General features: G+C 42.1%; 1 protein-coding gene across 17 annotated transcripts in view; it reads left to right on the top strand.

Moving 5' to 3' along the window:
• The first annotated feature begins 311 nt into the window (after positions 1 to 311).
• Phactr4 (phosphatase and actin regulator 4) overlaps positions 312 to 16,346 on the top strand; it is a 90,761-nt gene continuing 74,726 nt past the window's right edge. For 7 of the 17 annotated variants that reach the window (XM_074080815.1, XM_074080809.1, XM_074080808.1 and 4 more), the window contains exons 1-3: positions 11,294 to 15,501; positions 15,615 to 15,733; positions 15,967 to 16,062. Coding sequence is in view for 3 of the 17 variants with exons in the window: in XM_074080809.1 (XP_073936910.1) it covers positions 16,002 to 16,062 (61 nt within the window). In the remaining 14 variants the exon portion in view is untranslated. Of the gene's footprint in view, positions 447 to 605; positions 991 to 11,223; positions 11,243 to 11,293; positions 15,502 to 15,614; positions 15,734 to 15,966; positions 16,063 to 16,346 lie in introns of those variants that run through there. The other 10 variants (XM_074080814.1, XM_074080813.1, XM_074080810.1 and 7 more) reach the window with 8 other exon arrangements.

The following is a 16,346-nucleotide window of genomic DNA, read 5'->3' as shown; positions in this document are numbered from 1 at the left end:
TTGGGGAGGAGGTCTGGACTGAAATTTGGCTAGAGACTGGACACAGCTTGTAACAACACACTTGCACCAGCTCTCTTCTCCACTCGTTATTCAACCTGTCTTCCTAAGCCCAAAGACTTTTTGCCTTCCTCACTCTCAGTCCTGGGGCGCGTAGGGCGCCGGCCGCGCATGCGCAGACGGAAGGCGCACGGCGAACAGTTTGTAGCATAGCGCGTACAGTTCCCGCCATTTTGTCCTGCTCGTCGCAGCAGCTGCAGGCGACTACAAATCCCGTGAGCCTCCGCGGCTGCACCGCCTACTCTCACTGTCCGGCCCGCTCTCTTTCCCCACCTCTCCCCCTCCCCCGGGCCGAAGGCTGGGGCTGCAGCCCAGCGGCCAGAGGCCAGGTAGGATTTCCGGGGGAAACGGCTGTGGAGGCTGAGGAGGCGGCAGCGGTGGTAACCTGGGTGAGTTAAGCGAACAGGGGAAGTGAGCGGCACGCGCGCGTCCGGGCCGTGTTCTGAGCTCCGTGAAGGGGGTCGCGGCGCGGGCGGGGGTCACGGCCCGAGTGGCGGTCCCGTCCGGCCAGGGCGTGGCGGGCCGCGGCCGCCTCCTCCCTCCTTGGCCCTCCCACCACCGTGCGTTAGCGGTGTCTCCGCCTGTAGCTGGGCCCGCGCAGGCTCGCCCTCTCCGCCCCCCGGACTTGGCCGGGCCCTTTTGTCTGCCCTGCTTTCACGTGAAACCCTTTGTGCCCGTGCGTGGAGTCGCCTTCTTGGGGGAGCCCGCAGGTCCCCACGGGGACCGCTCCTCGTGCATCCAGTTACGATAACCGGATCGGGCCAAAGTTCATTTTTCAAAACTGTCCTTCCCCAGATCTCTGCATCCCGACTGGGCAGAGTGGAGGCTTCCGAGCCAGGCAAAGTTTCTGTAGAAAACTCAAGGTTCTGGTCCAGCTCTGAAATGTCAGCCGCAGGCTGCGGCGGGGACTCAGGTCTCCGGGAGTTTCTCCAGGTTAGGGGATGAGTCTGGACAAGGAGCGAGCCCGCGAACCCCATTCCCGGGAGACCGGGAAGGGACCGAGTTCGCTGCGATGTCTGTGGCAACTTGGGGGGGGGAGGCCCAAGAACTCCTGCGAATGGCGTGGGCTTGCAGCGATCCTGAGTTTCGGGGGACAGTAAGTGATTTGTAGGGCGTCATTCGTTCCTTGCAGAGACTCGTCCACGCGGCATCCCTTTTTTTTTTTTTCTGTTTTAAAACGGAAAGTTGAAAGAAAAACTCCACTAATAGAAGGATCTGCTTTAGAGAGAAACCAGAGTCCTAGTGGTTTCTCGAAAGTACTTTTTCGCCAAGTAAAAGGAACGAAGGCGGTTGTGGGGAGGAGAGGTGTGCCGCATTCCTCTTGGAAACGGCCGGGCGTGGATTTGATCAAATTTCGGTTGGGTGGTGGTCCGCTTGGAAGACTGAGCCACTCGATTTAGATTAAAACTTTATGAAGATCGTTGCGTAGACCCCTTTTGAAAAATCCATTAATTAGTATTTCAAGTTCCTGGAATGAAGACAGCTGGGACCCCTTTGCATGAATCAGGGAAGGTTTTTGAAGGCATATGGATTAAATTCCTACCTAAGCCGAAGAGACAGATAAAGTCCTTTTTATTTTATTACTTCCCTTGGTATCGAATAATGAGAATGACTTACTTTGAGAATCCTAGATTGTGTTAGTAATACTGTATAGGGATGTCAGGTCCTTAAATGAAAATTGTGCTTCAAAAATTTGATTTCTGTGCTGAGGATGTAACACAGGAACTTGCCCGTAAGTATCCGCCCTGGCCTGAGCTGCATTCTTCAGCCCCGGTTGTTGTTTAATGAAAGAAAAAATAATTAATTTTGGGGGCAAGGTCTTGTGCGTAGCATGGGTTTGCCTAGAACTTGAAATCCTCCTGCTTCAGCCTTCTGAATGTTGGGATTACAGGCATACACCACCAAACCTGGCTATTGTTCTTAGATTTTTAATTTTATTTATTTTGTATCCAAAATGTTAATGGAATGGTTTTGGTTTCCCACTCATCTTGATTCAGGGTGCTTTTAATGCTGTTTCCTACTGAAGGAACATCTTTCTGTAAGCCTTGCTTTCCCTCCTGTGGGCTGGCAGAGGACAGTGGAGCAACCAACATACAAAACTACAGTTTGTGTATGAAGTAGGAATTGGGGGCTCTGCACCAGGCACTTCTTGTGTTTCCTCTTCCCCTCTAGCCGGGGATAAAGAAGATCCTTTGTGAGAGGTATGTCTCATTAGGAGGTTCTCACCACTGAAAAGCTTAAATTTTTATTTTTTTACTTTAAAAAAAATTATATTTTTTTGAGACAGGGTCTTGCTATGTAGTCTGTGTTGGGCTAGAACTCCGTACGTAGCCCAGGCTGGTCTGGAACTTTTGATTTTCCTGTCTCGGCCTCCTGAGGATTGGGATTACAGGCATGCACCACCACACCAGCTTTTGTTCTTGAACCCAGGGCCTTGTGCATGCTTTGTTCTTCAGTTTTTAAACCATCAGTGAGTGGGGTCTTTTACATTTTCCTGGCTAAACTTTGGAGACACAGAAGTAGTTTTAAACTACATTTTTAAAATTATTATTATCATGTTGTTATTGCACTCGGGGTACGTGGTGATATTTACAAAACTTCTTACAATATATCATAGTTTAATTAACCCCCTTCATCATTTTACTTTACCTCTTCTCCCCCATTCCTGGCATAGTTTCAACAGGTTAAACTACAAGTTTTAAAAAGAATTTAAGGTCAGTAGAGCACCTGCCTGACAGGAATCCTTGTTTAAACCCTGGTACCACCAAAAAAAAAAAAAAAAAAAGAATTCAACAAACAGTTGAAGCTTAACTAGTTCTTAGTTTGAAACATGATAATGTTATTAATGTTATTAAAAACAACAGTTGTACACATTGTATAGTTTAATTCTCACTACAACTCTGTAAATGTTAAGAGACTTGCCCAAGAGTATACAGTTAACCCACATAGGAAATAGCAGAGTGAACAGTTTTCCCAGCACCTCACATTTAATGCAGCTACTAATCTAGTTCCATAAACAGCTTTCATTTTGCTGAGATCAGAATATTGGAAGAAAATAATGGGAATATTTTCCTCTCAGAGAAAACTGGTTTCTAAGGAGCTGCAATTGATAGAACCATAAATAATCAGTCTTTTCCGTAAGTCGTATTTATCTTAGGATGTGCTTTGATTATCTTGTGTCCAGGCAGAACAGCAGTTTTTTGGAGCTTTGGAGGTGAAAGGTGGTGAGTTACTCAATTGTGCTTTTAAAGTTTTATTAACAGGTAGTTAACATCACTTACTAGCTGTGTGGGAAACAAGAAAGGTAGTTAACAGGTTTATTAGGATGTAGGTGAACATAGGTATAGCAGCTTTGGCTCCTACTATAGAACACTGAAGACACTCAAATATGTACATGTTTTTAGTAAAGCATCAAGACTTAAGAGAATGCTTTCTTTAGTTTCTGCCTTTAATAAAAACTTAATCAGTTTTCAAATCTGCAGGTAAATCTTGGATTTATGTCAGTACATGCCATGAGTGTGACATCAGAAGTAAAAAACCTACTCAATTCCCCTCCTTAAATCCTCAGGTAAAATGCATAACATGCCAATGGAATTGAGTCAATACAATTAGCCTTTTTTTTTTTTTTTTTTTTGTGAAAGGCTTTCTCAAGATAGGGTCTGTCCGAGCTGATTTTGAACCAAGATCCTCCTAATCTCTGGCTCTTGAGAGCTGGGATTACAGGCGTGAGCCACCAGTGTGTGGCTATAATTAGCCTTTTTTTTTTTCTTTTTCTTTTTTTGGTTTTTGAGATAGACTGTCACTATGTAGCCCAGGCTGACTTCAAGCTAGCCATCTTCCTGCCTTACCCTTCCCAGTGCTGGAATTACAGGCTAGGTAGGCTAGTCTAGTCTTTTTAACTCGTAGAAGCCTCTTTTATTATGCTACCATAATTGGGAAGAAGTTTTTTTTTTGGTGGTGCCGAGGATTGAACTCAGAGTTTGTGCCTCCTAGACAAGCACTCTACCACTTGAGCCATACCCCTAGTCCTTTTAGTTTGTTTTTCATAATTGTTCTCCAGCTAACTTTGACTTGCCTGGCCTCGAACCTTGATCTTCCTACCTCCACCTTTTGTGAAACTGGGATTATAGGTGTGTTCCACCATGCTCGACTAGAACTTTTTTCCTTTATGTTTTTTCTGTTGGTCTACTTTATTTCCAAACCCATCCATTCATTCAGTCATGAATGAAAGCCTGTTATGTTCTAGACCCCAGGAACAAAACAGTTAAAAGTCTTTTCTCTCTTGGGTTTCACAGAGTTGGGGTGAGAAGGGAAGGGAGTCAGACAGTAAACAAACACTAAATAAATAAAATTCTCTCATTAATTGTGCAGCCTTACATAATTCATTTAACTTCTCTGAGCTTTAGTTTTCTCATCTTTAATGTGGGTATAATGACTCCTCTACCTAATTTTTGGAATTGGTTTTGTTTTTTGTTTTTTTTTTTTTTGGGAAGGTTACTGGGGCTTGAACTCAGGGCCTCATGCTTGCTAGGCTTGCTAGGCACATGTTCTACCACTCAAGCCACTCCACCAGTCCTGTTTTGTACTAAGTTTTTTGAGATAAAGTCTCAGGCACCATTTGCCTCAGGCTGGCCTCGAACCAAGTAAAATTAAGTATCTTGTTATATGCTTCAAAATCCTGGTGAAATCATTTTTGCTATTGCTATTAGAAAAGGAAAAAGAGGCCTGGTGCTGGTAGCTCATGCCAGGAGGCAGAAAAAAGGAGGATCAAGGTTTGAAGCCAGCCAGGCAAATAGTTCAAGAGACCCTATCTCGAAAAGCCCTCCGCAAAAATAGGGCTGGTAGAGTGGCTCAAGGTGAAGGCCCTTAGTTCAAGCCCCAGTACAAAAAAAAAAAAAAAAAAGAAAAGGAAAAAGAGCTGAGGTATAAGGAAAAAAGTGAATAGATGAGTTCTCTGGTTTAAGAGAGTCTGATGTCCCCTTGTAAAACCTATTAATTTTTTTTTTATTATGGTACTGTGGTTTGAACTCAGGGCCTCACACTTGCTAGGTAGGCACTCTATTGCTTGAGCCACTCTGCCAGCCCTCCCCTTGTAAAGCTTGTATGTCTAGGCTAACACTATGACTCAAACTTAATCCTAGCTACATAGGAGGTGGAAATCAGTAGGATCTTGGTTCAAGGCCAGCCTGGGCAAAAAGCTTGAGAGAATCCCATCTTAACCAACAAGCATGGTAGTGCGCTTGTCAACCCAGCTACACAGGGAAGTACAAACAGGATAATGGTCTAGACTTGGGCTGGGCATAAAGAGAGACTGTCTCAACCTAAAAACTGCTGGCGGAGTGGCTCAGTGGCTCAAGTGGTAGAACACCTGCCTAGCAAGCGTGAGGCCTTGAGTTCAATCTCCAGTACCACCTTCTCCCTCCAAAAAGAAAAAAAAAAAAAGCATTAAACCTAGGGTTTTGCACTTTTACCCTACCACCAAGGTATATCACCAGCTTCTGTCTCTGGAAAATTTGAGGAAAAGCAATGGATATTCACTCCAGAGAAATCCATATTAGTAAACTACATAATGTTAAAATATATCTAATATTAGAATGTTACGGACTGCTAAGGGGCCCCTGGCTCTCCGTGTTGAGTGGTTGAAGGTACTGTGGCTGCCGAAGGAAAGTTGGATGAACTGGGTGCTGAGAAGGACTTAACAGACTTTGCTGAAGCATTTTAGGCTTTATGATTAGGAAATTGCCTAGCAATGAAAGGTTTTTAAATGACATAATCACATCCGTTTATACAGATAATTGCTATTATGAAGTAGAGAGTACTAAAATGAGGTGGGATTGAGGGCCTGTTTTGTTTTGATTTTTAAAGGATGGGAGAGGTTTTTTTTTTTTTTTTTTTTTTTTTTTGATGGTACTGGGGTTTGAACTCAGGGCCTTCACCTTGAGCCACTCTGCCAGCCGTTTTTGTGATGGGTATTTTCAAGATAGGGTCTTGTGCACATAACGTACTATTTGCTCAGGCTGGCTTCATTCTTCCTAATCTCTGCTTCTGAGTAGCTAGGATTATGGGTGTGAGCCACTAATGTCAGCTTTTTTTTTTTTTTGCATGTTAGGCAAATGTTCTATCACATAGCTACATACTCAGCCCCCAGATTTGACTTTTAAAAATTTTTTTTGTTAGTTCTGGTGTTTGAACTCAGGTCTTCATATTTGTAAAGCAGGTGCTCTACCACTTGACACAATCCATTTTGTTGCTCTGGTTATTTTTTGGGGGATGGGTCTCATGAACTGTTCGCCAGGGCTTGCTTAGAACTGCATTCGTTCCAATCTCAGCCTCCCAAATAGCTAGCATTACAGGCATGAGTCATTTTTGAAAGGAAAGGGAAAGGAGACAGCAGAAAGACAGATAATTGATGTGCACAAGAGATAAGGTAGATAATGATTTTGCTTTAGGAGGAAATACAATCAAAAGCTCGCAGAGAGCTAGCAAAATGGCTCAAGTGATAAGCACTTGCCTAGCAAGCATGAAGCCCTGAGTTCAAACCTCATGAGTTCAAACCTCAGTACCACAAAAAAGAAAAGCTCATGGAGAGCTGCAGATGTAGTTCAATGCTAGAGCACTTGCCTAGTATGAATGAGGCCCTGGGTTTGATCCCCAGTACCACAAAACAAACAAAAAAACTTGTGGAGAAGTGACCCTTGAAAAGAAAATATGAAGGATGGAAGAATATATTTGGAAATGGTGGAGGTGGAAGATGAAATGGGAGTAGCTGTTACCAATCACTTGTTTTGCACTCAGATGCAATTATATGAGTTATTTAATAATTCTGTAGTGTAAGTGGGTTTCCCCACTTGGCAATTGAAGAAATTCTGTTTTAAAGAGATTAACTGACTTTTGGAAGGCACTGTATAAGTAATAGAACTCTGGAAACCCCATTTATTTTGACTACAAAGACCAGACTCATTGTTTCCAGCCTTGTAGGATCCATTCATGTCTAGGTACTCCTTTTCTTTTCTTTTTTTAAATCTTCTTTACTGAGAGGAATTATCTGCAGTGATAGAAGGATGGGGTGAAATAGTTGACATGAGAGAATGCCAAAAGTTTGGAATAGCAGTTGTGGAGAAGTTAAGGGAGCCGACCAGGGCTGAGCAGAGGGGCTGCTGAATAATATAGGTAGAGCACAACTGAAGTCAGAACCAAGGTATCCAGTAGTCTAGCCATTCTGTTTCCTACACCTCATTAAACAACATTTGTTTATCTTTTTTTCTTCCCCCTTCTTTCTGTGCTGTTGACCTAACACAGCCTTGTGCTCTGCTGCTGAGCTACACCCCCAGCCAAGACAACATTTCTTTTTCTTCTGGTTTTTTTTTTTTTTTCCTTTTTCCTTTTTCGAGACACAGTCCACTATGTAGCCCAGGCTGGCCTCACACTTACCTAGGCTGGCCTCAAACTTGCCATCCTGCTGTTTTAGCCTGGGTTTGCAGGTGAACGACACCATGCTTGGCTCAAGACCTACCTTCCTTCTTTCCCTTCCTCCTTTTTTTTAAGCATACTGGAATTTGAACTCAGGCCTTGTGCTTACTAGACAGGCACTCTGCCAGTTAAGCCATGCCCCTAACCCTTTTTTGCTTTAGTTATTTTTCAGGTAGGTTCTCAAGTTTCTTTTTGTTTTTATTTTTTTTAACCCCCTTTTTTTCTTTTGGTGGTGTTGGGGATTGAATACAGGGCTTTGAGCTTACTAGACAAGCACTCTGCCACTTGAGCCACACCTCTAGTCATGGTAATGAGTTTTTGCCTTGGGCTGGCCTCAGGATCCAGATCCTCCTGTCTATGACTTCCTGAGTAGCTGAGATCATGGGCAAGCACCACTGTGCCCAGGTTATTGATTGGGGGGCGGGGGTGTCTCACTAACATTTTACCTGAGCCTTGAATGGAGATCCTCCCAAACTCTACCTTCTGAGTAGCTGGAATGACAGGGGTGAGCTAATGCACCCAGCCAAGATAACATTTCTTGAACATTATTCTTGGTGTGGCCCTTAGTACAAGACACTTTGTGTTGTATGGAAGCCTCTGGTGCCACCATCTCTGCAAGTATCAAGTCTTGTGACTTAATTTTCTCATAAAGGGCTGGGTTAGTTGATTGCTCAAATTCTAGTATTTTATGATTTATAACTTACAGTATTCCATGGAGTTTTTAGAAGAGAAAGTGTGTTTGATTTTTAGGGAAGAGGTGGTTGAAACTGTAGCTTTCAGGTTCAAGCTTGATTTTCAGTTTAACTTCTCTGTTATATATATATTTTTAACTTTTTTTTATATTATCTATTATATTTTTCTTTTTACTTTTATATTATGTTTGTTTTGATAACCTGAAAGTTCTGACATCTTTATTAAATTATAGTCTGAAGACATAGGTTTCATAGTGTATGTTTATTACTGCCTAGCTATGAGTATTCATGGGCAAGTCACTTAACCTCTCTAAAACTTCAGGGTTTTTTTTGATGGACTTGGAGTTAGAACTCAGGGCTTCATGATTTCTGGGCAGTACTTTACCACTTGAGCCACACCTCCAGCCCTAAAACTTCAGTTTTATCATTTTAAAAATAGGGATGGTAAACCTTTCTTCAGAGGTGTCAAAGATATGAGAGGTCTTTATAAATTATATACTAAACATTGTATAGTCTTTAATATACAAGAAAAGAATATTATATCTGGCAAAGGAAAAGGAAGTTGGATAAGTGTGATCAGTGTTATATGAGGAACCCTTGGTTTTAAAGTGGTACTGTGTGGTCAGGGAAACCTCTCAGGGTATGAACCCTGTCATAGTTGACTTTGGAAATACATTGTATCATATGATGTTCCTAGCTGTTTTTTCAGGTATCCATTTGAAATCAAATCTATCCAAATGTAAATTAATACTTTTATGATGCCTGTAACAATGTAAATACTTTGCTTGGTTTATTTCCTCCAATAATGGTTGATTTGGATAGAACTTGACTATTTAATCTCTCACAGAGAGCTCCCCTAGCCCACGTTTGCCCTGCACTTGTCATCTCTAGTTGGTAATCTTACTCTGATTCCCTTACCCAGTTGCTTACTTACTTCCTTTCATTTTGGTTGGCACTACAGTGTCATAAATTGACATAAAGCATTAAAGATTCATCTGCATTTTATGTGATCCCAGAGAACAGTGGCTATATTGCTTCAGGAGACTTTTCTCTTCTGTAGTTAATTTCTGTCTGTATTCTTCCCACTGAATAGTACTTGTTTATGAAAATAAGCTGCATTAAAGATGTCTTTGCTATTGTAGCAACATGTTGTTGGTTTATATTTATTCAACCATTACAAATACAGCTACCTCATAGGTCTTTGAACCTGTAACTTTTAAGTGAATGGATGAGAAGGTATGTACATCTGTGTTTGCCAACATCAGTATTTTTCTTTTTTTTTGGCAGTGCTGGAGCCCCCAACATCAGTATTCTAATTTGCAGTGTTATTACAATTTACAGTATTTGTTTACCCACAGCCAAAGTCAAACATTTTCATATGACTGTGTAAATTCTGTTCTTGTTCCTTATTTATCCTAAGTAGGGTTTCCTGGTTTTGATACTTTCATAAACCTTTTTTTAATGGATGTTAATTTTTAGTTTTAGAAACGTTTCCTCCAGTTTGTGGTATTCGTTTTCATTTGAATTTTGCTTTGTGGAGAAACCTAAATATTTTTAGGTCATAACTAGTCACTGTTTGTTTGTTTATTTATGTATTTATTTGCAGTACTGGGGGCTCAAACCCAGAGCTTGTGCATGCTAGGCAAACACACCCACTGAGCTACATCCCCATCTGCTGCTGCTTTTTTTTTTTTTTTTTTAGTGCTGGGGTTTGAACTCAGGGCCTACACCTTGAGCCACTCCACCAGCCCTTTTATGTGATGGGTTTTTGAGATAGGGTCTCACGAACTATTTGCTGGGGCTGGTTTTGAAATGCGATCCTCCTGATCTCTGTCTCCTGAGCCCGGGTCCAGCTTCTTTTTTAATTAATGTACTTTTTCCATCCTTTGAAAGTTTATTTATTTATCAGCTGTACTGGGGTTTGAACTAAGGGCCTTACACTTGCTAGATAGGTGCTCTCCCACTTGAGCCACTCTGCCAATCCTGTTTTGTTGTTGAGTATTTTCGGGATAGGGTCTCTTGAACTTTTTGCCAGGGCTGGCTTTGAACTCTGATCCTCCTGATCTCTACCTGCCAACTATCTAGGATTATAGGCATGAACCACCTGTGCCTGGCTAGAAAGTTATTTTTCTAGCTGGGCATGGTGGTGCATACCTATAATTGCAGCATTCTGGGATGCTGAGGCAGGAGAATCATGAGCTCCAGGCCAGCCTAGGCTACATGTACAGTAGACCCTTTGTATCCACAAGTACATGATTACGAGAAAGAACTGCGAGTGCTCAAGATGCATATACTTGACTCATTTTCCTACATTGTGGCCCAATCTCTGCTAAAGACAGTTAAGTTCAGTTAATTTGCTGGAATGGCTTATAGAACTCAAGGTTATGTATTTGAAAGGATCTGTTGCTAAGGTACCAGCAGTGGAAATTGTATAGGTCTTACACCATAATCACTTCAGTTACACTTTTTTTAAATAATTGCAGCTATAAACACAACACTGTTTAAATGAGAGCATAGGTTGCCCCTTGGCCAGCAGTCAAGATATTTAAGGCCATCCAATTTTGGAGGATCACCTTGTGAATTTTTTGGTCTCATCATTTGCTCCTGGGGCAAATATAGCCAGAGGGGTGGGTAGAGTCACGTAGAGGTCTGTTTATATGATGTCTGCCTTTTGTAATACCCCAGTTATGGGACACTGCTGACAAATGAAAGATGGTTCATCTTGGAAGGTATGGTCACCCTCAGATGCATTGATCCATCCATTTATAGGGCAAATAAGGCCACCTTTGTTTCTGCAAGCCCTTAGCCGTCCCCGTGGTACAGAATGTACCCCTGACTTCATGGAGTGGTTTTTTTTGCCAGCCAAGCTACATGGATTCAATTAAAGTGACAGTCATATTACATAGCTCTCTGGGAGTCTAACCCATTATTCTGGGAGTCCTGCAAGAATCATTTAATTTTTTCTTTTCTTCTTTTTTTGTAGGACTGGCATTTGAACTTGGCACTTTGTGCATGGAAAGCAGGTGCTGTACCACATAAGCCACACTTCCAACCCATTTTACTCTTTATTTTTGGAGATGGGTGGGGTTCTTGAAAACTATTTGTCTAGGATAGCCTTGAACCAAAATTCTCCTAATCTCAGCCTCCCAAGTAGGTAGGACTACAGGTGTGAGCCACTGGAGCCCTGCTCTAAGGCTTATTTTTTGAAGAGATGTTTGTGGTCTTCCAGGAGAGTTGCCATCCAGTGGGACAACTGTGGATCCCATACAGGTTCAGGAGGGTCATTTTCTGGTGGTACTGTGTGTGGTAGATCCCCAACGTGACACCTACAAGTTTTAAGGCAATGTGAATGTTTTCTATTAGCTGGTCTTCTGGTCCTTGATTTTTCCATGTCTTTAAAAGGTCTTGATCTCTTCCGGCACTTGTGGCTCCTGCCTGTAAACCTAGCTACTGGGGAGGCAGAGATCAAGAGGATTGACAACCCAGGCAAATGATTCATGAGACCCTATCTTGAAAATATTCAACACAAAGGGCTGATGTTGCACCTGCCTAGCAAGCATGAGGCCCTATGTTCATATCCCAGTACCACTGAGCATAAAAATAAAAAGGACTTGATCTCTGATTTGAAAGGGGTGCAGGGTTTCCTCCGGGTAAGGTAGAATCTTATCCTAGAGGAAGCAAACTCATACATAGAGGTTAGAACTTGGTTAAACTGTTGTATGTAATACTTGATTTTATTTTCATATGTAAGTGTGGGAACAGTGTTCCTTTATGGAAGTCTGAAAGAGTCTCCCTTGCATAATTTCATAGGGGCTCAAAATTGCAGCCTGCCTCTAGGGTCCACCTAATGGTGGAGAAGGGCAGTGGACAATACCTTTTCCATATTTGACTACTTTCTTGACATATTTTGATAAAGTCTTTCTTAGGGTATGTTTCATCTTCTCCATCTATCAGTCAGCTGAGATCTCCAGGTACCATGTAGATTCCAGTGGATTCCCAGGGCTTTCCTCACCTGATTAGTTACCTCTGAGAAAGCAGCAGGACTGTTGTGGCTTTGTTTGCGGTCTGGTGTGCCATACCTGGGAATGATGTCCTTTAGTAGAGCCTGTACCTCCTCTGAGGTTTCTTCTATCCTAGTGGGATGTTCCTCAATCCAGCTGGAAAAGGTACAACAAAAACTAGTAAACTAGTAGAGATTTGAAGTTTCTAGTAGCCTCAGGCATCTGATGAAGTCCACTTGCCAGTCTTCAAAGGGATATGGCTACAGTACCAGTCTCCTGAAGCTCTTAGTAACTTCTGGTTTTGGATTGTTCTTGGCACAAAGTTGGAAGCCCCAGATTACCTCTTTTATTGCTTGATATAATCCTGGCCTGACAAATTCAGTTAATGTACCTTGCCCATAATGAGAGCCTTGGTGAATATAGTTAGCCATAGCAAACACAAGCTTCTTGGGTAACAAGAGAACTGCATGAGGGTTTACCTTCCAGTGACAGGAAAGGTCCCATTCTTTAAAACCCCAGTTTCAGACTTGCCTTTTATCTCTTTCCAAATATTGAGGAGAGAAAGAAAACAAGTTTTTTCAGGCATTAGAGGTGCCAAAAGCATGTTTCGGTAAGGGACTGACTTGACAATTTGACCAGCCAGGTGATTGCCTTTTGCCTGTTATAGAGTTAGTCTTTTGATTGCCAGGGCAGTGCAAGATACCCACTTCTTTTGGCATGAGGACAGTTTCTAGAAGTTTGCATATTTCCTGAGGATGCTTTATGCCATTATTATTAGAGGTTAGAAGTCCTCTCTCTCTATAGCCCCATGGGCATGGATGATCAGTGTTAGCCTCTTCCCTTCTGAAAGCTTGACTGGTAAGGACTGTTAACTAGTTCTTGTAGTATATACCCAGTGCGCACAGCCAGTGTGGCATTTTCCATGGTCCATGAAGTTACTTACATCTGTGAAGAATTCCCAGTCTGCGTGGTCACATGGTTAGTCTGTCAGGTCCAGTCAGCTAGAAAAGGGCTTCATGACCTACATGTTCATGGTACAGGATTAGAGTCTCAGGTCTTATGGGTAGCAGAGTGGCTGAATTTAAAGGTGATTTTTTTTTTTTTGCGGTACTGGGGTTTGAACTCAGGGTCTACACCTCAAGCCACTCCACCAGCCCTTTTTATGAAGGCTTTTATTTTTGAGATAGGGTCTTGGAAAGTATTGGCCCAGGCTGGTCCTCCTCATCTCTGCCTCCTGAGTAGCTAGGATTACAGGCGAGAGCCTCCAGCACCCGGCAAAACTTTGTTGTTTGGGGATCCTGGGGACCTTAACACTGGCAGTAGCCTTTCTCAGGTAGCAATTAGGTCTCTTTTCCCTTGATGTAGTTGAAACCTCAGGTAAAGAACATAAATTTGTTCTTCGCAAATTTATGCTTTAGAAGACGACATCCTGTACCTATTCAGCAAGGGGATTGAGTCCTACTGGTGTTTTCTAGGCAAAGCTCATAATTTGTACTGGCAGTCACAAGTCATCTACGTATTGCAGTAGGGTTCCCTGATTTAATTGCAACATTCTTAGTTCTTTTGTCAGTATCTTCCAAAAGATCTTGAGTAAGTTTTTGGGTCCCTGGGGTAGTACTGCCAAACTGTATTTAAGAGGTTTTTTTTTTTTTTTTTGATACTGGGACTTGAACTCAGGGCCTCACACTTGCTAGGCTTTGCTAGGCAGACACACTCTCACTTGAGCAACTGTACCAGCCCTGTTTTTGTATTTGGTTTTTTTTGAGATAGGGTCTCCCGTTTGTCTTGGGCTGGCTTCCAAACACAGTTCTTCTGATCTCTGCCTCCAGTGTAGCTAGGATTACAGGTCTGAGCCACTGGCTCCCGGCTGAAGAGTGGTTTTTGACCGAGGGTCTGTCCATTCAGAGGCAAAAAGTAATTGTCACTTGATTTCAAGCAGAATGTGTCTTTTAGATCAAGGACAGTAAACCACTTACACTCTGCTCGCAAGGCATTCAGAAGTGTAAAGATAAGGCACAACCAGGTAAATGTCTTGCTCGAGGTCTTTAGGGAAACTATCAAAAACAAGCTTGGAGGGCTGGAGGCATGGTTCAAGTGATAGAGCACCTGCCTAGCAAGCACAAAACCCTGAGTTCAACTCCCAGTACTTCGCCGCCCCCCACAATGTGTCAACATGGTTTCCTTTGGTTCTTTTTTATGGTGAAGGATCAAACCCAGGACTTTGCACAAACACTACCAATTAGCCACGTCTGCAGCCCTGCTTTACTTCTTTCAAGTGTCGATAGATGTTTATTTAAAATCTTTTAAGTCCAATACCACAGATTCTTCACTATAGTTTTATTGACTGCTTTTCTTCCTCCAGAATACTGGTCATACTTTCCTGTTTGAGTCCATTAATTTGTTGTTGTTATTGTTGTTTAATTTGACATTTAAATGAACATAACGTAGCAACCCTGAAAATAAGATTTCTCCTCCTTCGGGTTTCTTGTTCATTGGTGACTTTCCTGGACTAAACCTGTAAAGCTTGTATTCTTCGTTGTATGTGGCCACAGACATGTCTGCTTGATTGGCTTAGTGGTTGACTAATGATTAGACAAAGATTTCTTTCTTTTCTTTTTTCTTTTTTTTGGAATTGGAGTTTGAACTTAGGTACTGTTCTACCACTTGAGCCACTCCCCCAGCCCCTTCTCACTGTGTAGCCCAGGCCTGAACTCACAGTGCTCCTTGTGAATGTGGAGATTACAGATGTGTACTACCATGCTGTGCTAGACAGATTCTGTTTTTCCTTTTTGGTAGTAGTACTGGGGTTTGAACTCAGGCCCTCAGGTTTGCTAGGGAAACACTCTACCACTTGATCCACACACCCAGCCCTTTTTGCTTTTAACTATTTTTATAATAAGTTACCACTTTTTTTTTTTTTGCCTCTTCCAGTCTGGACTTGGACTGTGATTCTAGATTTTCCCATTTATGCCTCCCATGTAGCTGAGATAACAGGCATGCACCAGCACACCTGGTTTGTTGATTGATATGGAATCTCTTGAACCTTTTGCTCTGGTTGGCCCGGAACATCCATCCTCTGACCTCTGCCTCCTGAATAGCTGGTATTACAGATGTCAGCCACTGCTCTTGACCCAGAGGTTTAAGTGCCTTGAACCTGTAAGTGTCCCGGCTTTTACTTAGGTCCTTTGTGTATATGGAGTATACCTTCCTTATTCTGGCATGTGTCTTACAGCTTTGCCTCAGCCATCTCTGCCTAGACAGGACGTCAGGGTAAACCAGAGGTGAGTAATTAGGGCCTTTTCTGGCCTTTCCTGGGCAAATGCACAGTCTGCAAATGCATATGCCCTTTGAAATTTTCAGGAATATGCCATAACTTTTCAAAACTCCCTTTCAGATATCTTAATTGCTGAACATTGGAAATGTTAAACAGTTGTCACTGATTGTTTTTGAAAAATACACTTCGTACAGAACAGCCTTAAGTCTACTCAAGTAAAGAAAATGGAGCTTCTCATGGTACTGTCAGATCAAATCATGACATTTCTCCAGGGATGGAGTTTTAGGGTACTCAGACTTCTCTTGCCCTCCCTGTAGTGTCTGCAAGGCTTTTTTTTTTTTTTTTTTTAACTTTCCAGGTTCTTGGTTTCCAAGGGTACCACAAATCTTAGGAAAGAGAAATGGGAATAAGGCAAGTTAGAATGTCATAAAGCTTACTGTTTTTTTTTTTTTTTTAATTAATTACTTTACAGTTCTGGGGCTTGAACTTACAGTCTTTGCGCTTGCTATGCGGACACCTCTACCACTTGAGCCACTCTGCCAGACCAAAACTCATAGTTCTTACCAAGGTTTGGATACTGTTCTTTTTCTTTAAATTACGGTAAACTATACATTAATGTAAAGTTTGCTATTTTATTTTATTTTTTTTTTTTTAATTTTAAAAAGCTTTTAATATTCTAGAGACAAAAGCATGTATGTAGTTTAATATTCCCATTTAGAAATCTAGACCAAATTTTTTTTTCTTTGAAAGTGGATGGGTTTTTTGGCTTGCACCATTGCAGTGAAACTCCAGTCTCAAGGCAAAGCTGTGAGCTATCACTAAACTACTACTATACCTTAACTCATTGATGAA

The sequence above is a fragment of the Castor canadensis genome, chromosome 7, assembly GCF_047511655.1.
Source record: "Castor canadensis chromosome 7, mCasCan1.hap1v2, whole genome shotgun sequence".
Classification (NCBI taxonomy): domain Eukaryota; kingdom Metazoa; phylum Chordata; class Mammalia; order Rodentia; family Castoridae; genus Castor; species Castor canadensis.
Note: the sequence above shows the minus strand (reverse complement) of the source record. Positions and strands in the feature narration are given on the sequence as shown.